Genomic DNA, 21,807 nt, shown 5'->3' on the forward strand with positions numbered 1-21,807 from the left:
TAAGGCGTACCATTTTTATTCTTTTGGGGGTAATTGTGGCCACACTTCATCGCCCCAAGCAAATCAAACCTCTGTGAAATCAAACTGTCCACAGGAGCATGCCCAGGCATTGTAGGGAGGTCATACAGGCACGTGGAGGCCACACACAACACTGATCCTCATTCTGACTTGTTTTAAGGACATTACATCAAAGTTGGATCAGCCTGTCGTGTGTTTTTCCACTTTAATTTTGTGTGTGACTCCAAATCCAGGCCTCCATTGGTTAATAACTTTGATTTCCATTAATGATTTTTGTGATTTTGTTGTCAGCACATTCAACTTTGTACAGAACAAAGTATTCAATGAGAATATTTCATTCATTCAGATCTAGGATGTGTTATTTGAGTGTTCCCTTTATTTTTTTGAGCAGTGTATAGTCTGCATGCTGCAACTGAGAAGCAAAGCAATGTGTGCACTGTATTTCATGTTTTTCCACTGTAGTGACTGCATTTCAGCATCAATATTCCACAACTTCACCACTTTTTTAACTTGAACTAAGTTAAACATTTTCTTTGGCATATGGGAGTTTGTTTCCCACTAGGCCTGCCTGACAGGAGGAGAGGCAGGAGGACTATTTGAGATTCAGCCCTTGAGTCCCTTGCCCTGTCTAACTATTTACTGAGGTTGTGTTTGTAGTCAATGTTAGTTGGTCAATGATTAACACTAACAACCTACACACCACAGTTTAAAGGACTGTACCTTGAAAACTCTTCTGAAGCCTTTAGGTTCTTTCTCTTTGTCTCTTGTGTTTCTTTTTTCTTTTCAAATTTTTGTTTTCCACCAGGCCGGCCTGACAAGAGGAGAGGTTACAGAGGCAGGACCACTGACCTGATTGAGAAACTCTGAGGCCACAGTTTGTACTTTTTTACTAACAGGGTCACACATTTAGCACCAGCATGTCGTCTCTATCTGTTCCACCACCACAATGTCTTCTACAGCCTTTCACAGTCCCACATCGCTACCTTTTTGGACCAGGACCTTCCAATGTACCTCCACGAATCTCCACAGCTGGGGCACAACCCATGTTAGGCCACCTGCATGCAGAGACAATTGAGGTAAAAGTCTCACAACTAAATCAGTTGAGTCAGATATGGTTTAAAAATAACTATGTAGGTATAATTTCCAATATCTTATTATCATATATTACAGAATATTTATTCATCTTAAGATTTATAACAATGTAAAACAAACAAACAAACTAAAAGATGTGACTTCAAGAGTTCATTTAACTCAATCAGCCAAGTTTACTTCCTTTTTTAGTTGAAAAGATGCCTAATTTTTTATATTACTCAGTAACTACTATGAATATTCAGCAACTACTGTGGAAATAATCTATAAGTTACTTATGCAAGTGAGGAATTGCAGTGTGGGCTCACATACAGACTCTCAGGTTAAGGGATTAATGCACAACTATGTGCAAAAGTTTTGGCACCCCGGTCATATTACTTTGTATGTTAAATTGTGTGCTAAACTTTGCAGAAATGCCATATTGAAGTACGAGTGTTCTCTGTAGAGGGCATGTTATTTTTGCTTAGAAAATCAACAAAACATATAATTTGACCAGGGTGTTCAGACTTTTGCATACAACTGTAAATGTGTCACAGTGTGGCCATGTTTTTTATAAGTGGAGTTTACTTTATTTGTGCTGAATGTTTTCTCATTTAGATTATGGACCACATCAAGAGTGGGATCCAGTATGCATTTCAGACGCAGAACCGTATGACGCTGGCTGTGAGTGGCCCAGGACATGCTGCTATGGAGTGTGCCATCTTTAACACAGTGGAGTCCGGGGAGAGCGTGCTGATCGCAGTCCACGGCATCTGGGGCGAGAGAGCTGCAGAGATGGCAGAGAGAATCGGTACTGACCCATGAAGCACTACAGAGTTTGTGAATGCCAAGTGATTTGTGACCCATACTCACTGTATACATTCCTGATATGGAACAGGTGCCAAAGTGAACACCATTGTAACATCTGCCGGCAGCTACTACACAAATGATGAGATAGAGCAGGTAATCCCACAGCAGTGGACTGGACACCATGTAAAAACCTTCATACATTTGGAGAATTCATATATATACAGTATATATTAAATATTTTTATATAGCACCTTTAGTTTTGATTTGGGTTCAGTATGTATATGGCCTTGATGATTCTTTTCTCATCATAAGTGAAAAACAGCACTAGGCCCAATGCTTAGTCAGTAATAATTTCTATTCGGTTTCTATTTTTAGCATTTCAGTTTTCAGTCTTCAGTTTTTGATACAGTTTCAGTTTTTAGTCTACAGTTCATGCATCAGTTTAGATTGTACACTTTAGAGTTACTTTACTAGGATAACTCTACTGTCATTATTATGTTCATAGGCATTAGCCAAATATAAGCCAGTTCTATTCTTCCTCACACACGGAGAGTCTTCTACAGGAGTTCTGCACCCCATAGATGGCATTGGAGAACTCTGTCACAAGTGAGCACTCAACTCTATATTGTCTAAAAAAAACACAAAACACTATACTGGCACATCCCTGCCCTTCCTTTAAACCTTCAACTAGTTCTTCTCCTTCTCCTTTATGGCCAAACTTATGCCTTATATTTCTTCTCCTGCAACTCGTGATATATACATATTTTGCACCGTCATCTGCTGTTCTGTCCACTTCATCGGTAGTGGTTTGTGTAATCAATGAACTGTTTGCTAAATTTGTGTGATTGGCTGTAAGGTACGACTGTTTGTTCCTGGTTGATTCCGTCGCAGCTTTGGGAGGTGCCCCGATCTACATGGACAAGCAAGGTAGTAATATATCTAAAGGCTACACTGATGTACTTTTGGAACTTTAGATTACGGAGGTGCTTCCATGTACAGGGCCCAAAATGTGTTTGCGCTTTTGCGTCACACTATAAAATATGTTAATTTCATAGTGTTTGAAATAAAATATCAAAACAAGTGGCATTTATTCATCATTTGAGCAGTTTGTTTGCATCATTTGCATCCAAAATGCCTTTGTAGACTTCTTAGTTCACAGTCCCACCAGTGAACACAAGCTGACCGACACCATTGTAAGAAAAACAGCCCCAGGCTTTGATGTTTCCAGCTCAACGCTTTATAGTATCCTTAGCGTAGTCTGGTTGAAATTATCCTCCAGGTGTTCCCCACACAAAGGCTCTGACCATCAGTTTGATGTTATGTTAAAAGTGTTCTTCTCTGAAATATCATATTGTTGAACATTTTATGAAGTAAACTAAAGAACAAAATCAATGTTAACCAAAGGTTTAAGCGTCCAAATACTTTTTAGAACACTTAATATTGGCGCTTGCATAACAAAACGACACATCTCAGAAATGGTAACTTACTAGGAAAAATCTTCTAATGTAAGTTAAGGCAACACATTTTATCCCAAGTCATTTTGGACCATTAAAATTAGTCCAATCATTATAAAATGTTTACACATGGTGTTTTCAAATGGTCCAAAACTGTGAGATTGTGATAGGTTTTGATATGACAGCAGCAATATGGTAAAGCAAAGTGTTAAAACATTGCATATAAGAGCTTCCTTAAGGAAAGTCTTAATTTGCAGGTATTGACATTTTGTACACTGGCTCGCAGAAGGTCCTGAATGCTCCTCCAGGAACAGCACCCATCTCCTTCAGCGAGAGAGCATGGTGAGAAAGAATGAGAGAGATAACATCAGAATACGCAAATCAAACTCAGCAGAAAGTGATTTATCTCTGTACCTCTCTTCAACAAAACAGCCACAAAATCTTCAACAGAAAGACAAAGCCTGTTTCTTATTTTCTGGATCTGAGCTGGCTGGCCAATTACTGGGGCTGTGATGGAAAGCCTGTGCGCTCGTGAGTGAACATCAATTTGCATTACCAAAGGGTCATAGTGGGTGAAGTTCTGGGAGTTACAGAATGAGAGTAAAATGCAGGAGAAAGACAAGATACCAGTTGCTAAAATGCTGAAATATTGCTCTATTATGCTCAAATCACAAATCAGTGATCTTCTTTCTACAGTTATCACCACACTGGTCCTATCACTGGATTGTACAGCCTGAGAGAAAGTCTTGCCATTCTTGCAGAAACAGTGAGAATTCTATGTATCCATCTCTCTAACTGTCTGTCTAACTGTCTGTCTGTCTGTCTGTCTCTGTGTCTGTCAGAGGGCATCTTAACAGACACTGCTCTTAAGTGAGAGATGCATGTATGGATGGATGGATACATAGATAGATATCTATCCATCCATCCTTACATGCATCTATCCCTTAAGAGCAGTGTCTGTTAAGATGCCCTCTGAATAATCCTTGCCATTTAATGAATTTGTCATTTATGCTTTACAGAAAATATAATTTGTCATTTACTTGGCTATTAATCATAGTACATCACTATAAATATCACATTTTAATATAAAAAGTGGTGTCATTTTATGGGTATTTCAGACCATGTCATACGTCTTTATGTGTTAACGTCACAGACTTGATGTTACACTCTCAAACATTATACTGATGAAGATATGATGACAATAATAGATTGATCACTCATCCCAGAATGTCCTTCACCGACTTTGACAGGGTTCTCTTTGAATGCTCTTTTAACACACTTGCAAACATCACATTCATCCACTTGGGGGACAGCTATGAAGCACAACAGACATTACACACATTTTCTTCAGTAATCACAATGACACTTTTCCACCAGAAAGGTCTCCAAATCCCCAAACTGTAGCGGGGAGCGAGGAGGCGGACACACGTGCTGAGATAAGCGAGATTTATTAAGGACAAATCCAGGGTCATAGTCGAGACGGTCCAGGGTCAGAGATCCAACACGGATTGATCGGGGGACAGACATGACAGACACCAGAATCCAACAAGCAGAACAGTACAAAGACCAGTACAAACAACACAAAGACCAGCGAAAACAAAGGGCAAACACTGGGCTTAAATACGACACCGAGAAGACGAGGAACAAGTGAAAACAACCAGAGGCGGAGTCACAAAACAAGGGGCAGGACTACGGATACCAAAACAAAGAAGCACGTGGACGATACCAAAACACAAACATGTACAGGACTGGGAGGGGCCAATCGAGACACAAACATACATAGCATAAATTTAATTAGATAATGACAATATGAACATTTGCTTAACAAAGGAATAGAATTTAACATTTAACTGGTTAAAATGATCATTAGACATGACAGATCAGGTGTGGATGTACCTCTGCTGAGCTGCAATACTTACAAATTTATCCCCAGCAAAATGGTCGAAATGGAGGGAGGGTATGAGTTTAGATCTTAAACTAGGCTTCCTCCCCTACATTAAATTACATGTTCTGTACCTGTGTTTTATAACCTTATATCAACTAAAATGTAACTGTACACATTGCACATCTTCTATGTAACTTGTGGATTGTTGTAAATATTGTTCTACTTTTTTTTCAATTCTATGTTCACACCAGTATTAAAACAAAACCCTTGCACATCTTGTGATTGGTGAATAAAATATTCTGATTCTGATAATAAGGATTTACTGGCTGTCTGATATTAGTTTTCTTAAATTTTGTGATATGGGCAAAGTCATAGAAAAATGTATATAATTGAATGTGGTACATCTTGTCTGTCTTTAGGGCCTTGAAAACTCTTGGAAACAACACAAAGATGTGGCAGAGTACTTCCATATGGGCCTAGAGAAGATGGGTCTGAAGCTCTTCGTGCAGGACAAGGTAGTATTCTGTAGAACATTACAATTAGAGCTTGAACAGTGTTTGCGATATGCCTGCTTAATCAAGGGCAATCTGCTTGCAAATCTACAGAATGGTAAAGATTTGTTGTCTTGTCTGACAGAAAGCGAGATTGCCCACTGTTACTACAATAGTAGCTCCACCAGGGTACGAGTGGAGAGAGATCACAGGCTACATTATGAAGAATCACAACATAGAAATCTCTGGAGGCCTTGGGCCCTCTCTTGGCATGGTAAGGGATCCAGATAGGAAAACTAAGTAAAAATGATGTTTACTATATATACGTGAAAGATTGATCTGCGCTGTTGTTGGCAGGTCCTGCGTGTGGGGCTCATGGGCTGCAACAGCACTAAGGCTCATGTGGATATGATCTTACAGGCTCTTGCTGATGCACTGAAACACTGCCACAAAAGTAAAGTGTGAGAGCGCCACTATTTTAGTACAGCATTACTGAATAACATTAAATATACACACACATACATTTTCTAAGCCGCTTATCCTTCTGGGTTCTGGGTCATGGGAAAGAGTTGGAACCTATCCCAGCGGTTGGTCAATGGGCGGATACACCCTGGACAAGTCACCCGTCCATTGCAGGGCAGCACGAAATATATTTTTACCAAAAATCAAATAAAAACTATGTATTTCAATGTTACAGTCTATATTGTGTTGTACTTTACAGTATTATGCATAAGTTTAAACACTGCTGGTCAAATTACATGTTTTGTTTATTTTCTAAATGAACATAAGTTAACACACCCTCAGTACAGTAACCAAACTTTAATATGTACTTCAATACAGTTCAAAAGACACAGCAAATATGATTACAGATAACAACATTTTAAATGTTTTTAATGTTCAAGCAAATAAACATTAATTGTGCACTGCGATGTGCAGCATGCTCTCTGCAGAGGATGTATTAACTTATTTTCACTTGGGAAATCAACAAAACATAATTTGACCAAAGGCACCCAAACTTTTGCATTGTTTGCATTGCATGTATGTGATTGATTGCCAAACGTCTTGTAAACAGATCATACCATAAAATCACGTAAAAATCTATAAGGAACACCCTGGGTCTTCAGAGAAAGTCTAATCATTTCTGGGTGCCAAAAAATAAATGTCTGTAATTTGTAGTTCATCTAACTCAACAGAATCATCGTTCTTGCTGTTTTAATCTCCGCAAGTATTATGTCCTACATTTATTTTGTAAATATTAGTTTAACTGGAAAATTGCCCAATTTGATTTTTTTTCCCAAAATATCTAGCTAAATTTGGTCAATTGAGCTCTCCCATTGATCAGTGGTGTACAGTAACTAAGTAAATGTAATTGGTTACTGTACTTAAGTACTTTTTTCGTGTATCTGTACTTTACTTAAGTATTTCCATTCTGGGCGACTTTTTCCTTTCACTCCACTACATTTCAGAGTCTAATATCTGACTTTTTCCTCCTACATTTTGAGAAATCTGTTGTTCTTTTTGGTTTTTGTGTGTATAAAAACGTAACATGTCAAAACAAAAGAAACGCAAAGCCAGAGCACCAATGATGGAACTAACCTAACCTGTAAATAGACCACAATATAGAAATATGTCCACATATGCAGTCGTGACTGGCGTGTTTCTTTTTTTCTGAATTTCTACAAACACCATTTCATTTTATAGTAAATTAGTTTGGGCTGGTTTATGTTTATGAACAGACGCCTACAGATCAACATAGTAAAGGAGCTCATCTGTGATCCTGAGTTTAAAGCCAGTTTTTATTCAACTTAAACTTGGAACTAAGTTGTAAATAAATCTGAAACTGAAACTTTGCTTGTGTGTAAAAAGTGATTTCAGAGCCACTCGGTTCTCCCTGATGGAAACTGTTTACCTTCAGTGTTTTGTGCTTCTGATCATTTTAATAGACGTCAGCGTCACTAATTAATGACGTTCTATTAAAAGACTGGTTTACCAAGAGAGACGCTGGAGGACTTTCACCTGAAATGAGTTCATGAAGCCAGTCTGGTTATAAAAATGATAACAGGACATCAGAGCCAGAATTACTCTTTTAGTACTTTTACTTTATACTTAAGTACATTTGAAGGTAAATACTTTAGTACTTTTACTCAAGTGGAGGTCTAAAGGGAGGAACTTCTACTTTTACTGGAGTAATATTTTACCCTGGGGGTCTCTACTTTAACTCAAGTACATTATAAGGCATTCAGGAGCTGGACTGAAGGCCTTACACCAGGGGTGCTCAATCTCATCCACAGAAGGCGCAGCGTGGCTGCGAGCAGGAGCACACATGATCAGCTGTTAAAGGCTCAGATTAACTAATGGATCGAGAGGAACTGAGGGCGCTCCCCTTGTTTGACATGAAAACCTGCATCAGCCCTTTACACATAAAATTGGACACACTGGTCCACATCAGGGATGGGGGGAGTAGCGAAGAGGCCCGACATGCTCTGTCCGTTTTACCTTCTCGGCTGTAAGTCTGGCTCGGCTTGTGCTGATGTTCTGGTATAGGCTAGAAATATAAACGCAAACAAAAGTGCTGCTGAAGTTTAATAAAGACTCTGAATGTCATGTCTGTACAGACACCAATCAGACATAACATTATGACCACCTCCTTGTTTCTACACTCACTTGTTTCAACACTCTGTCCACTCTCTGTCCACTCTGTTAGACGCGCCTGCGTTGTCGGTTCACCCTGTAAATGTAAAGAGAGATAATCATCCTCTAGTCCTTCATCAGGGGTCACAGGACACTGTCGGCTGGATAGTTTTGGTTGGTGATTGTTCTCAGTCCAGCAGCGACACTGAGGTGTTTAATAACTCCAGCAGCACTGCTGTGTCTGATCCACTCAGACCAGCACAACACACACTAACACACCACCACCACATCAGTGTTACTGCAGTGCTGAGAATGATCCACCACCCAAATAGTACCTGCTCTGTGAGGGTCCATGGGGGTCCTGACCGCTGAAGAACAGGGTAACAGAGTATCAGAGAAACAGATGGACTACAGTCTGTAACTGTAGAACTACAGAGTGCAGCTATACAGTAAGTGGAGCTGATAAAATGGACAATGAGCGGAGAAACAAGGAGGGGTTCATAATGTTCTGCCTGATCTTGCTGAAATGTTGAAATTGGAGTTTTATTTCGACAGTAGACAATGGTTTGCACAGAATTCTCTGGTTTGTATTCAGTTATTTTTGTTGATTTTTGTTAGGAAAAACCTGGAATGATTGACTTTGCATTGAGTCTTATTGTTTGTTGGATATCACGCCTTTGGGTGTGTACGTTCGATTGTTGTTGAATATTTGCAGCTTTTTGCATTTTGTGTATTTCTTTCTGGCGCATGATTAAATGCAGTGTCTTTGTTCACACAAGTTGGGGTTGTTTGGTGTGTCAGGTGGAGATTCAGAAACAAACATTCTGACAGTTGTACTTTGAGAGTAGCTTAAAAAGTCGCCTCTACTCTTTCTGGAATAGTAGCTAAATCGTAGCTAGCTACAAGTTTTGAGAAAGTAGCTATAAAGTAGCTAACTACTATTTTTCAGGAGCTATCCTAAACCTGCCTAACCCTGGCTTTAAGGTTAAGTGATACTTTTTTAATCCCACAACTGGGAAAATTCCACCTCCACATTTAACCCATTTGTGAAGTGAAACACCACATACACACTAGTGAATACACACACACTAGGGGGTTAGGTGTCTTGCTCAAGGACACCTCAGTCATGGACTGTCAGTGCTGGGGATCGGTTCAGGTCCAGGTTCAGGTCGGTTCAGGTCCAGAAAGGATTACATGAAAAATTTGCTTATTTAAATTAAGTCACACAATTCTCAACAGTATTTTGTCTCTCATCGTTCACTGTCAAGCTGAATAAGAAAAATGCATGCTATGATTAATACTGGTCTAGTGCTGGTCTACCTTACATGGTTATGCTGGCTGACTAGCATACCAGCATTCAAAACACAGTGTGTGCTGGTTTTGCTGTTGACCAGCAATGCTGATCTATGCTGGTTCTTCTGGCAGGGTGCTCTCCCATTATCTCACTGGCATGTCATGAACTAGGCAAACATTTTGCCATATTTGCAAATTCGTCAATAAACTGGGTAATAATTTGGGTAGCTACAGTATTTGTCAATAAATTGGGTAGCGGTGTGATTTTCAGTTATGTATGTAACTTGAATCTATAATAAATATTTTATATTTAAATATAAACGTGTAAACAAATTAATTAGGAAAGTCTTATCAAATGAAAAAAATCATAAACAGCCATATTGGTCTTCTGTGTTTGGGAACATAAATTGGAATAAAGCATGGACAATTTGTGATAAATAATATTGTATGAATAACGAAATAAAGGAAGTGATATTTAATATATATGTATTTTTTTCTTAATTATTAAGGGCAAATATCACTAACATAAGAACAGGTGGTCTGATTAAAAGCCAAACATCACACATTTCCTGCATGAGTTTTAGGAATACGGCTCTAATAAAAAAATAATTTTAAAAGGAGGCAAAAAGGAATATGATTTATTTAATGTGTAAGTGCACCCCTGGCTTTTGGTTGTAAGTTATGTTTTTGTGTAAATCCAACAATAAAAAAATCACCGAACTGCTGGAATATGGCCACGTGGAACGCGGAACACGGTGAAGGACTCTTAACTTGAAGTTCATAAAAAAAAGGATGGTTGTTGTGGATAAAGGAAAAGGCGGGAGCCGCTGCTGCTTGGCGCCGAGGCCGGACTCCGAGTGGCGAGACGCTACATTTCGGGTTTATTTGGCTTTTTAAAAACAGTCATGACCTGCAGGAGAGGTGCGTTAATCGTGCTGGAGGGAGTGGACAGAGCCGGTAAAACCACGCAGTGTAAGATGCTCGTCCAGGCACTGGAGCAGAGCGGCCACCAGGCTGAGATGATCAGGTTTCCCGGTAAAAAGATGAAAGTGCAAGACTTTAGAAGTGCCTTTTATTTCCCCCTGGCTAGCTAAACCTCTGAGTGCATGGTTCTGTCATGTATTTGAGTTTTCGCGTTGTCTCTACATGCTAAAAACTGCAAATGCCCAAACCAAAGCCTCGTCATAGTATTACAGCTATAATCTGTGTACAGCATTTGTGCGGGTATGAATGTGTCATAAACTGGCTTTAGTCATGATCATCAGCCCAAATGTAAGTTATTAGCTAAATCACTGCATTAAAAAAAAGCAGGAATCTAATATAAGCTGGTGATTTTACTGAGTGGGCTTATCAGTTGTCAGGTTTAGTTTGAGTGTAAACTGACAGACGGTTTTAGTGCCTTTTCTAAATGCTTTTATCATTAGTTTACATTTATAGCACCTTGATATTTTTACCAATGAAAGGTGGATTATAAATGCAATTATTAATGTATTTTTATTATTACTACTACTACCACTGCTGTTATTTGATCAAAGGAAAGGCCCAGGTGTGCTGGGCCCTGGCCTTTATTTCCTCACCCGTGTTGCTGAAGCATATACAGCCCTACAGGAACCTTGGTTCCCTTGTACTACTGCAGATCTTTTCATGGTGAGGACCGAGCTGGTGTCTTTGTGTGAAAACTCTATGTTTTGTCCTCTTTGCCTCGCTCAGACAGGACAACAAAGATTGGGCAGCTTATCAGTTCATACCTTGAGAAAAGGAGCAACCTGGAGGACCACACTGTACATCTGCTCTTTTCTGCCAACCGATGGGAGCTGGTGTGAGTCCGTCTTCCTTCTGTTTAACCATTGTGTGTACGCTGCAGTACACAGGAGAACACATCACCCCAGTGGCTTCCAGTCTTTTGTCAGCAGGAGAGGAAACTGCTTCCGTTTTACCAGAGCAGATAAATCTGTGTGATGGCACTTATTGTGTTGAATTGTTAGTAGATCTTACTTGTGCTCTTGTGTTACATTTCCAAGAACCTTTTATCACTCATTGCATTTTCATTTAGACCCTCAAAGTGCCTGTTTATAAATCTCATAGGACAAGATTTTTTTTCTCTAACAAATTACTCATGTAATTATACTCAACTATGCTAATTTGCCTTTATGGAGGTTTTGGTAAGGCCTGTTAATCAGACTTGCTGGTCTGGTCTTACCAGAATGATTAGGTAATGCTGAAGTTATGGATTTAAAAAAAAAAAAAAAAGTCCCGACTCGTAACTTTGTCTATTAAATACATTCAAATACTTTTTACGTTCATATACTTAGTCGTTTATATTCGTCTTGCGATTAAGTATATTTTTGACTCTGCATGCTCCAAAACTGTCTCGGAGATCTCGAACTGCAGGTATGCTTAATGTTCCAAGGTTAACAAGAACTGGATGTTGTGAAGCAGGTTTTTTTTAATACACTAAAAATAAAACAATTTGCATGAGGCAACATGAATACATGATTTTAAGAAGCAGTTAAAAACACATTTATACAAACTTTCATGACTCCTGTCATTAACCTTTAATCACTACTTCTTTTGCCTTTGTATTACTTATGATTTATCATTTATCATTGCCATTTTATTCCTTACAGCTACTATTTTTGTCCCCATTACCTTTTAATTTGTTGTTGTATTTATAGTACTACTACTGCTACTGCTACTACTACTACTACTACTACTACTACTACTACTAAGAATTTATTATTATTATTATTATTATTATTATTATTATTATTATTATTATTATTATTATTATTATTATGTCTCCCCCTTTTAGGCCTTTAATGAAGCAAAAGCTGGAGCAGGGAATCAACCTAGTGGTGGATCGCTATGCTTTCTCTGGAGTAGCTTTCACCAGTGCCAAACCTGTGAGTGCCAAAAGCCACAGATTGTTATAATTTTGGATTTATTTGGGAAAGGCGGAAGCATGTATGGAAGTGTGTTTTCATTGTTCAGGGTTTCTCTCTGGACTGGTGTATGCATCCAGACGTGGGCTTGCCGAAGCCGGACCTGGTGATGTACCTGCAGCTGAGCCTCAATGTGGCATCTAAACGGGGAGAGTTTGGAGCTGAGCGATACGAGACTTCTGTTTTCCAGCGTGCGGTACAGAAGAGGTTTGAGCAGCTCAAAGAAAAAGATCCTTTAGTCAACTGGAAGGTGAATAACTAGGCCATTCTGTATTGTGACTTTGCTTATGATTACTATTGAAGAACGTGCAAACCATATTCTTTGAGACTGCTCAATTAAATTTTATTGATTCTGTTTACCTTTTATAGGTGATTGATGCTGCCAGAAGCATAGAGGAAGTACACAGAGAGATTAAAATATTGAGTGAGAAGGCCATCAGTGCTGCTGAGAATCAGCCCATTGGAGAACTCTGGAAATGAGTTTAGAGCTGAAGAGTCAAAGAGTCATACGTTAATACATGTTTCAGTTACATACATGAAGGGATGGCTCTTGTATTTTTGTATTCCTTTGTTTTTATTTTAAAATGTACAGTTGAGTAAATAAATAATCTTAAAATAAACCTGTGTACAGATATTTTAAACATGGAGAATAAACATACTGTAATACACAAGCTAACCTACTTGGTCTGTAACCCTTCCATCTTGACTTCAGTTCACAAGTTGCTACAGACGTCAAATATTAGCAGTATTGGTCAAGAGCGCACTCTAAATCAAAATTGATCAGCCATGCTCCAGACGACCACCAAAAGTGAGTTATGGCAAATCTGCATTAGGGTTGGAGGGTAAAAGGCACCATATCACTTGAAAATAACAAAAGTGTTAAGACTCAAAATGGATACACATTAATGTGAATATGGACATACTGAGGTAATCCTGAAAGTCTGTGACGATAACCTCTGACCTCAGGGTTTACTCAGGATGACGCAGAGAGTAGTCAGTATAGCTGTAGAGCGGAAAGCTGTGTTTGACGCAGGTGACTATGCCACCAAATGCCAGGCAGGCCTTGTGTCAGTGGTACTACTCCTCTCGGACCCCTTTACCTCCACTGAGGGGAGTCTAGCACTGAGCTGTCAGTTGAACAATCACTCCTCGTCTTCACAAAGACAGGATCTCAAATTCTTCGTCTTCAGAGTCAAAAAACCGCTCGAGTCGGTCCGAGTCTGAGAAATCTGGTGCAATTCACAAGTGTTAGATAAAATATTTCATACCTAAAATCTGGGAATGTATAAGAATACAATGTATAGGCTTGCTTCCCCAGATGATGGCTAAATAGGATTTGGCATTGGCATTGCAATTCAATGTAAAAATAAAAGGGGGTTTATAATCCAGGTCTGAGAAACCATCCCATAGTGAATTTTAAATGAATACTCTGAAATATGTTACCTGGTGTGAGATTAAGGACTTCAGTGTTGATTAGATGGGATGGCTGACTGTCTACTAGCTCAAACATGGGAAGACCACCTCTACAGGTTGATAACTGCAAAAAAAAAAAAAAAAAAAAAAAAAAAAGAGATCATCTACATAGCCAAAAAAAAAAAAAAGATCATCTACACAGCCAAAAAAAAAAAAAAAAGATCATCTACACAGCCAAAAAAAAACAGCCACAGAATGCAAACTCACTTTTCGAATATGTGCACACCAGTCATCAAAGTCGTCCTCTGTTTGGCAGAAGAAACCCTGAAAGAAGAGATCAATCTTAAGGTAATGTGGCTTGATGATTGTTGTGCTTATCTACCCTGTCCCGTTCAAACTGGACCAAAGATGATGTCTAATACTGGCATATCCTACATTTTTCTGCCTTTTAATATTTTCCTGTAAGATCTACTTATATGTTTTGGGTCCCATAAACAGTCATAATTCATTTTATGTGACCATTCTCTGAACTCTTTTTGCCCATAAGAATTAAACTAGTTTTTGTAACTATCCCTTTATATGCACGTTACCTCTTGTTATATTTGTCTGCTGTATATTGTGCCTCTTTCAAAAAGCAGTCCAGTGAAAACTTCATTTTAATTACAGTGAGCGTGAGTAGGGTTAAACTGCTGTACACCACAAAGGTGGATATTTACAAGTACACTGGTTTCCTGACATTACAGAAACAATGAATTGAAATGTTTTTAAAGCACAGTTTCAATGTATGGACAGGGGAGTGAAAAATATGTTCAACATCAAGGTATTTTATTGTAATAAAAAGTGAGCAACAATGCAATCTTTCATGATCCTGACCTCACTATGCAACCTGCATGCCTAAACAATTGGGCTAAACTGGTTTCTGATATGACTTACTGATGGAAAAATGGACAAAAACCAAGCTTTAATTTGGCAGTTACTACTGTATCTACTCAACATACTGTTCCCCATTTTTAATAGATAACAGTGTCTTACAGTCAACTTATGACACTAAACATCTTGGCTGATCAACTACAGTTCAAGGAGAACTGTGATATGACCACATCTACACTACGGCCCCATAATAGAAAATCAGACTGCTTGAGTCGAGAGCTACTTACAGCAGCTATGGATGGGTCGAGCTCACAAATGTGCATGCGGCAGGGTGGGTGCTGGCAATGATAAGAGTCGTCCTGAATCTGGCCACTTTCGCACAACTCTACAGCCGGCTGAGTCGTGTGAGGGTCCAGGTAGATCAGCTCCTCACCTGCAGGGTGCAGCATGAATGAGGAACAGTCATAAAGCAGACTTCAAATGGTAAGCACTCTATGTCTTCAAAATCCACTTGCTCAGTACACTGTTGAGCTGAGTAGACCACTGAAGTGTCATCATTCTGTAGAACGTACCATGAACATATGGACACAATTAAGCTACTGTGCCAATGGGTAAATGAAATGCTATGTGGCAATATTCATATTATGACTCCTTAACTGGCCTCATAATTTAGAGACTTTGGTGGAAAATGTATGTAAGAGAAGAAACACCTAGGTTTGAAACCCTCCTGTGTACTATATCGTGCGATAGAGGAGGTTCTAGTAAATCCCATTCATTTCTGTCATCAAGAAATCCAGCACACAGACTGATTTTCTAAGTACAGAAAGCTGCACAACTTCAGAAGCCTATAGCTCTGATAACCAGTACTTACCAACAAAGCCTATAAAGTAGTGTGCGCTGTTAGGCTTCCCACCGATTACTCCTAAAGACTGAGGCATCATAAAGCATTGCTGGGGTCAAGAAAGATAGAGAGAAATGTTCTTAATCCTGAAACAAAGTTGCAGGTTTGTTCTCCCAATACACAAACCTAAGCATACATCAACACAGGAAATTGAAGATATTTAAGGGGAAAAAAAATAGTGAGATTTCAATCTCTGTACAATCATTTTTAGTTAGAATGAAAATATGCAAATGAAATGTAAATGTGTACTCATCCCATTGTGGTCTCCTGTGTTGGTGCATATTCATTGATTTCACCTTTAGAGTTTCTATGTAGGCCTCGTTGATGTCGCTGAGGCCTAGTCGCAGGGGGATTAGCAGAACTAGTGGTTTCCAGAGAGCCTCCTCGGCCAGTGCACAAGCCCCCTCCAGACAACCATTTATCTCCAGGGGTCCCTCTGGCTCTGCACATGCACCCCTCTCGAAGTCCAACCATGGCATACACAACCTCTCTGAGGGGGCCAACAGACACAGCTTTGAAAAGACTTAATCATTCTGCCATGCATGAATCTACTTAGGTTATTTCAATAGTAAGCAGACAGGAGGGGACAGTGAAGAGCAGTGAAGATCCGCTTTGTCTGGTTATAAGCTTTTGGTGTAAAACCATCGTGTACTGCCTTTTCTGTGTTGTTGCCAGCTGTCTAGCAATTAGCTTGCTGACTAGCAAACAGTGTAAAGTGATGAAGTTGTGTTAACATGATGTATAAAATGAAATATGTTTCTACCTTAAGCCTGGTCTAAACATAGCAAATCAAATGGTACGGTTTACAAAAATGAACCATTTTAAACAAGTGCGCTGTAAAGGTTTATAAACAGCCTTGTCTGCCATCTTATTAGCTTTGAAAAGGAGAATTTGTCTGGTCATCACGATTATGCAGCTGAAGTTAACACTTATGCTCACTCGATTCCTTGCTCCTCTAATAAACTTCACTTGAGCAAATACAGTAATTGAATAGCCCATAAGATGGCATCAGGTTCTCTTGAGAGGGGGAAATAGTGAGGCCAAATGGACAAGGGCTCGTTTAAACCAGCACTGAAACAGGCAGTTAGACTTGAATGGAACAACCCCTCCATTCTATTCCAATACATATGGTTTTATATATGTTTCAGAGATGTTATGTGGCCAAAGGTATTCAGACACTTGCTCGTTCAACGATTCTGCTGAAATCAAGGGTGTTGACATGTTTACTCAGTGGAAAGGCCTTCCACTAATTGGAATGTCAGTGGTCCATTCAGCCTCAGGAACATTACTGAAGTCGTGTAGTGAGGTTAGCTGAGCAGGCCTGGTTCACAAACAGGGCTCCAATGGATCAAAAAGATGTTCAATGGTGCTCTGTAACTTCAGAACACTTTTCCACTGCTCCATAGTCCAGTGGTGAGAACCTTTACACCTGTAGCTGCACAAGGTGATCTTGTGGTTGTGTCTCCTCCAGAACATTCCATTCTACTGGCAATACTCGTCTTGGAGGTTACATAGCTGTGTGTATGCCTTGTAACAGCGCACTTATTTAACTAGAAGGAGTGTCTGAATACATTCATACAGTGTACATTAATGTTTCTGACGCATTCAAACCTGTATCAGTGCCTACTTACTGATTTCCTCGATGACCACAGTATTGTCCATTGCCACGTGAACTGCCAGTCGGCTCCATTTATCAAACACTGCCAGTTTCCTATGGGAGGTGAAACCATCATGGTCAGCACAGTAGCCCAGTGGCAAAACCTTGACAACTGGGCCATAAATGTCAAAACCCGGTCCAAAAAATAAAAATAATTATATATAAAAAAAATTAAAAAAATCAACAAAAATGAACAGTGACATATCTAGGACTTTTCACAACTTTGGCCCTACACAATGAAAATCCAAATGTGATTGGTCGGTTTTACTGTTCAATTTTGATACTAGTTAATGAGACATGCTAGACTTTCAGTTCAACTTGAGGCCTAACCTGCTGCAGAGGTAGTTTGGCTATATCTACACAGATATTGCATAGTACAAATTTTTTTTCTGATTAGATGATTTTCTTTCAGCCTCTTTAAAAATGTAAGTTTTTCTTGGAAACAGAAGAGTTAACAATGCACAAAGACAATAAGAACAAAGAGGAAAATAAAGGCAGACAATAGTCTAATTAGCCTCAAGACTCACATTTCCTAAAACTGACTGAGATAATATCACCTTGGCCCTCTTTTCTATGACATGATCATTGAAAACATATCCACAGAGGCTATGCAACTTACTTGAGTACCTGTGCCACTGTATTAGGGCCATACCACTGGCCTATGGACTTGCCTTCTCCCACCCCCATCTGAGCTGAAGGAAAAAGAGGCAAGAAACTGTAAGCAGCTCAATCAATATATCTGATCTGTGAATACAGCACTGCTGGAGCACTGTAGATAATTAGACAACAAATCACTCAAGTGCAGGACTGCATTTTACCTATCTGGTGGATGGAATAGTAGCTATCCTTCTTGTCTATGAAGGCATTGAGGATGCTGATGTACTCCTCTCTCTGGCGCTGACCTCTTACCCATCTCCAGTCTGACAAAAACCACATTAGGCATTACTTGAATGCAAAAGTGAGATATGAAAAGCAAAGATGAGAGTTAATATGCATCAAATGCTGTGAAAGACAGACAAACCTCGGCCTAAGTGTCTACGGATCAAGGCCTCTGCAAGGATCATCTGCCCACATCGCAGCATACAACCCCAGCCAGTGTCAGACGTGGGTCCTGTCCCTCCTGTAACAGCAAGCCAGCTTGCAGCAACACTTCAGCACACAATTTTGCTCTTACCCTACATATACTCTATCAGCCAAGACCAATCTGGTGTTCAAAGTTCTCTTGCTTGGTTTTGCATTCAACATAATTGAGGCTTCAGCACGAGCAAAGCTAAATAACTTCAGACAACAAATCTGCCTTGGTTGATCAAGTGCACTAGTGGGGAAAGGTGTAAGCTATTTTAAAAATAATTCCACTATAAGCTACATAGACCATTAGGACAAACAAGCAAACAGCTGCATTATGGTTAATGTGCACACACTTATGACTCTCACCAATTGGCTGGAAGTTCTTTCTGTAGGTGAACCACATCCGTGAGGTAATGTCAGATAAAATCTCATCCTTCTCTGTGAAACAAAGAACCCCTCAGATACACACTCTTAACACTTCAATTCCACTCTAATTCCACAGAATCCTCATTAACGTACCCTTTAGTGCATTGAACTGTTTCCCCAGGATCCAGACAGGCTCCGGCGTCTCTGGGAAATCCTCAAACTCCCCAAAGCGAAGTGTGTCGTATGTGAGAGTGGCTGTAAAAAAGCAATACAAATCGTAATGGTGATAGTACTTCATTGTGCTGGGAAATAATCCTGGCCTACTGCGTTATCAGCCAAGATAAAAAAAAGCATGAAAATTATATACATATAAAGGATCATTTTGTAGATATGGATTGAACCTTGTCTTGGATAAAACTGCCAGTTTCAAGTTTTTCGCTTTAAAAAAATCTCAAGTAGTGTAGGCTTAGGCTTAATCTGAGTCTGGGAAACCGGCCCAAAGGGCTTTGCAACATAAATGACTCAGACATTCTTGTTCATGTGACCAAGTGCAGAAAACGTTAGCAAGGTTTTATTTGGCTGGGGAAAAAAAAAGACAAGGATAATCCACTGGCCATATAAACAACAACAAGGTAATGAAATGACTTGCCACCTGTGAACACGTTTCATGGATCTCAGTGACAGCCTGAGCACCACAAATAAATATAATGGCAATTCATCAGAGACTGGTCACTAACTTATAATTGCAAATCTATGTTACAGCTGTGTAGTAAAATCGTTTACAGTCTTTTACATGAGTATTTTCATGTTTCAGTAATGCTGGAATTTCAGTAGATCACTATGTGTTTGGAAAGACTGACAATCAAGAACTAGATTCCGAAAGTTCAGAGGAAAAACATTTCTAAATAACAGGTCAGGTCACTAAGCGATTCCCTGGAGCAGGAGAGGGCAATATTATATTTTCGCCCTACCACCCACCAGTAGCATGTAGCACTTTCATTCTTCTCATTGTCATTGTAGGTTATCTGGTGTGGGGGTGAAATGATCCATCACTACCAACACATATATGTGTGTGTGTGTGTGTGTGTGTGTGTGTGTGTGTGTGTACTCTGCTGTGTTCCCCACTCTTTCTCTGGATGAACGCAGGAACCGAATCCATGTCCTCCAGCAGAAGAAACGCATCCCTTCCTGATGCCAAGCCAATGCGGGCATTACACTGAGAGGACACCAGACTTATTACAAAACCCAGTGAGGACTTTGGAAACTTAGGACGTGGATGCTGGTATTCAGTAGTAGCAGCTAGTGTTATCAATACCACACTTGTCCCGGGAAGCCAAATCTCGTACTGTTCAGCGTTTAAGCTTAAAATCTGGACTAAAGTGCAGACAGTAGGCGCCGTTGGACTATTAACGTCAGTAAAACACATCCAGCGCCACATCTGTCTGTTTGGACGCCTCCAGTTTATGAGCAGTTGGATCCGGATACAATGCAAGAAAATGACATAAAATGCCCCAAACCCAGCGTTGACATCCATCCCAACCGAGTCCTTAAAGCTAGCGACCCCTGACAACATATACGGTTTAATACAGACTGGATAAAACAGTGATTTAAATCTCTGAAAAATGCTAAGTAATTGTTTTCCTCGTTGTTTTCTTACCTGCATCCATCCCGACACTGCTTCACACTACCTTGTTCGGCCCAACCTTACTGACATAGGCGTCGACCAATAGCAAAGGACTTACGGCATCGTCATAGTCGCGGCCAGCCTGTAATATCACTCGAATACTACAATTGGGCGGGTCGCTACGTTCATCTTAGCCAATAGAATTCCTCAAAAGTGGTGCGGGAGTGTCCGGCTGTCCTGGACGATACTTAAAACACAGTTATTTGCATAATGGAAAATATAAAACTAGAAAAAAATATTTACATTAAACAGAAACGAAATAAATTTTATTTGTTTAAACTTCATGTTAGCATTCGTACAGAAATGTTAAAAAGTAAGTCCCCAAATTATGTTGTTTTCCCTTTCAGGACTTGAGTCCGCCCCGTGTAAACAGTAGGCAGACTGCTGAAGACTGTGGACGTGTCTGTCCCTGAGCTGAACTCAGTTAAGTGGTTACGTCGAATTAGTTTCACGTTCTCTTTAGAAAGTCTGTTGCGAGACACTAATAATGCACAGGCCACACAGCGCTCTGCCTCCTCTCTCTGGATCAGCGAGCTGCTGTAAAGGTCGATGCCATCGTGAAGCGCTGCTCAGTCACGTGTGTTGCGCAAAGCTATGAGACCTCGATGTCAACAACTAACGTTACCAGCAAACGCGGGGACGTTTTATTTATTTATTTATTTATAACTTCAAATGTACAACACTGTAAGGCATTACCATTATAAAGCCATGAGACAGCAATGTGCACCTTTTACAGCACTAGAACATTGACTTATAAATGAATGAATTAATTAATTATAAATGAACTGTAGAAACAATCTTCCAGAGCAAGCATTCAATATCAAACTGTCTATACAAAAAAACATATAGGACAACAAATACATAGTAATAATAAAATATATACAAATTAGGTTACTTTATTAGTGGGGTTATTAGTAGTTTGTGTAGATCTTTAGCTATTTTGGATTTCATCAATATTAGGGACCTTGTATACAGTTGAATTTCATTATAGTAGCATGTAAAGAAGGGTGGGGTTTTTATAAATTTAGACTTGTGTGTAAAACATTTGGCCAAAATTAGCAATATATTAACCAACGGGTCCAGTTTTGGATTATCTAATATTACACCAAAACAATAGTATTATAATCTATTTTAGTAAATGTATTGGTTTTGTTATTTAACCATTCCATGAACTGTTTCCAGAATAGCTGAGTATGAGAGCAAGAAAAAAAGAGGTGTTCGGTTGTTTCAACATCACAGTTACAAGATATGCATTC

At 39.4% G+C, this 21,807-nt stretch overlaps 3 protein-coding genes across 5 annotated transcripts; 2 read left to right on the plus strand and 1 right to left on the minus strand.

Annotated features, from left to right (window-relative positions):
• The first annotated feature begins 365 nt into the window (after positions 1–365).
• agxta (alanine--glyoxylate and serine--pyruvate aminotransferase a) lies at positions 366–7,143 on the plus strand. Its single transcript, XM_017697965.2, has 11 exons — positions 366–1,094; positions 1,705–1,897; positions 1,985–2,049; positions 2,402–2,502; positions 2,753–2,823; positions 3,608–3,692; positions 3,783–3,881; positions 4,047–4,116; positions 5,655–5,750; positions 5,872–6,000; positions 6,084–7,143. The coding sequence occupies exons 1-11, from the start codon at positions 936–938 to the stop codon at positions 6,189–6,191; spliced, it is 1,176 nt and encodes a 391-aa protein (XP_017553454.1). The 5' UTR covers positions 366–935; the 3' UTR covers positions 6,192–7,143.
• Positions 7,144–10,455: 3,312 nt separating this feature from the next.
• Positions 10,456–13,212, plus strand: dtymk (deoxythymidylate kinase (thymidylate kinase)). Its single transcript, XM_017697964.2, has 5 exons — positions 10,456–10,685; positions 11,361–11,469; positions 12,463–12,553; positions 12,642–12,842; positions 12,962–13,212. Exons 1-5 carry the CDS (start codon positions 10,556–10,558, stop codon positions 13,070–13,072), a joined length of 642 nt encoding a protein of 213 aa, XP_017553453.1. The 5' UTR covers positions 10,456–10,555; the 3' UTR covers positions 13,073–13,212.
• On the minus strand, positions 13,148–20,605 carry atg4b (autophagy related 4B, cysteine peptidase). 3 transcript variants are annotated; one of them, XM_017697963.1, is made up of 13 exons: positions 20,525–20,605; positions 19,021–19,122; positions 18,868–18,939; positions 18,455–18,553; positions 18,252–18,353; positions 18,053–18,125; positions 17,408–17,487; positions 16,073–16,266; positions 15,747–15,825; positions 15,163–15,308; positions 14,273–14,329; positions 14,036–14,129; positions 13,148–13,821 (listed from the first exon to the last, which is right to left on the minus strand). In XM_017697963.1, exons 1-13 carry the CDS (start codon positions 20,532–20,534, stop codon positions 13,748–13,750), a joined length of 1,182 nt encoding a protein of 393 aa, XP_017553452.1. In that variant the 5' UTR covers positions 20,535–20,605; the 3' UTR covers positions 13,148–13,747. The 3 variants fall into 3 exon arrangements, with proteins under 3 accessions (XP_017553452.1, XP_017553450.1, XP_017553451.1); XM_017697961.2 differs by lacking the exon at positions 20,525–20,605 and adding an exon at positions 19,993–20,493; XM_017697962.2 differs by lacking the exons at positions 13,148–13,821; positions 14,036–14,129; positions 14,273–14,329; positions 20,525–20,605 and adding an exon at positions 19,993–20,498 and having other exon boundaries at positions 15,184–15,318.
• Between the last annotated feature and the right edge of the window lie 1,202 nt (positions 20,606–21,807).

The sequence above is a fragment of the Pygocentrus nattereri genome, chromosome 26 (genome assembly GCF_015220715.1).
Source record: "Pygocentrus nattereri isolate fPygNat1 chromosome 26, fPygNat1.pri, whole genome shotgun sequence".
Classification (NCBI taxonomy): domain Eukaryota; kingdom Metazoa; phylum Chordata; class Actinopteri; order Characiformes; family Serrasalmidae; genus Pygocentrus; species Pygocentrus nattereri.

Excerpts from the sequence above, each read along its gene's own strand:
- agxta (XM_017697965.2), top strand. The coding sequence starts at position 936 with ATGTCGTCTCTATCTGTTCCACCACCACAATGTCTTCTACAGCCTTTC. Across the intron at positions 1,898-1,984 it reads AGAGATGGCAGAGAGAATCG|GTGCCAAAGTGAACACCATT; the intron begins GTACTGACCCAT and ends GATATGGAACAG. Across the intron at positions 3,882-4,046 it reads GATGGAAAGCCTGTGCGCTC|TTATCACCACACTGGTCCTA; the intron begins GTGAGTGAACAT and ends TTCTTTCTACAG.
- dtymk (XM_017697964.2), top strand. The coding sequence starts at position 10,556 with ATGACCTGCAGGAGAGGTGCGTTAATCGTGCTGGAGGGAGTGGACAGA. Across the intron at positions 12,554-12,641 it reads CTTTCACCAGTGCCAAACCT|GGTTTCTCTCTGGACTGGTG; the intron begins GTGAGTGCCAAA and ends TTCATTGTTCAG. Across the intron at positions 12,843-12,961 it reads ATCCTTTAGTCAACTGGAAG|GTGATTGATGCTGCCAGAAG; the intron begins GTGAATAACTAG and ends TACCTTTTATAG.
- atg4b (XM_017697961.2), bottom strand. The coding sequence starts at position 20,440 with ATGTTGTCAGGGGTCGCTAGCTTTAAGGACTCGGTTGGGATGGATGTC. Across the intron at positions 14,330-15,162 it reads TCGACCCATCCATAGCTGCT|GGTTTCTTCTGCCAAACAGA; the intron begins GTAAGTAGCTCT and ends CTCTTCTTTCAG. Across the intron at positions 13,822-14,035 it reads AGTCCTTAATCTCACACCAG|ATTTCTCAGACTCGGACCGA; the intron begins GTAACATATTTC and ends GAATTGCACCAG.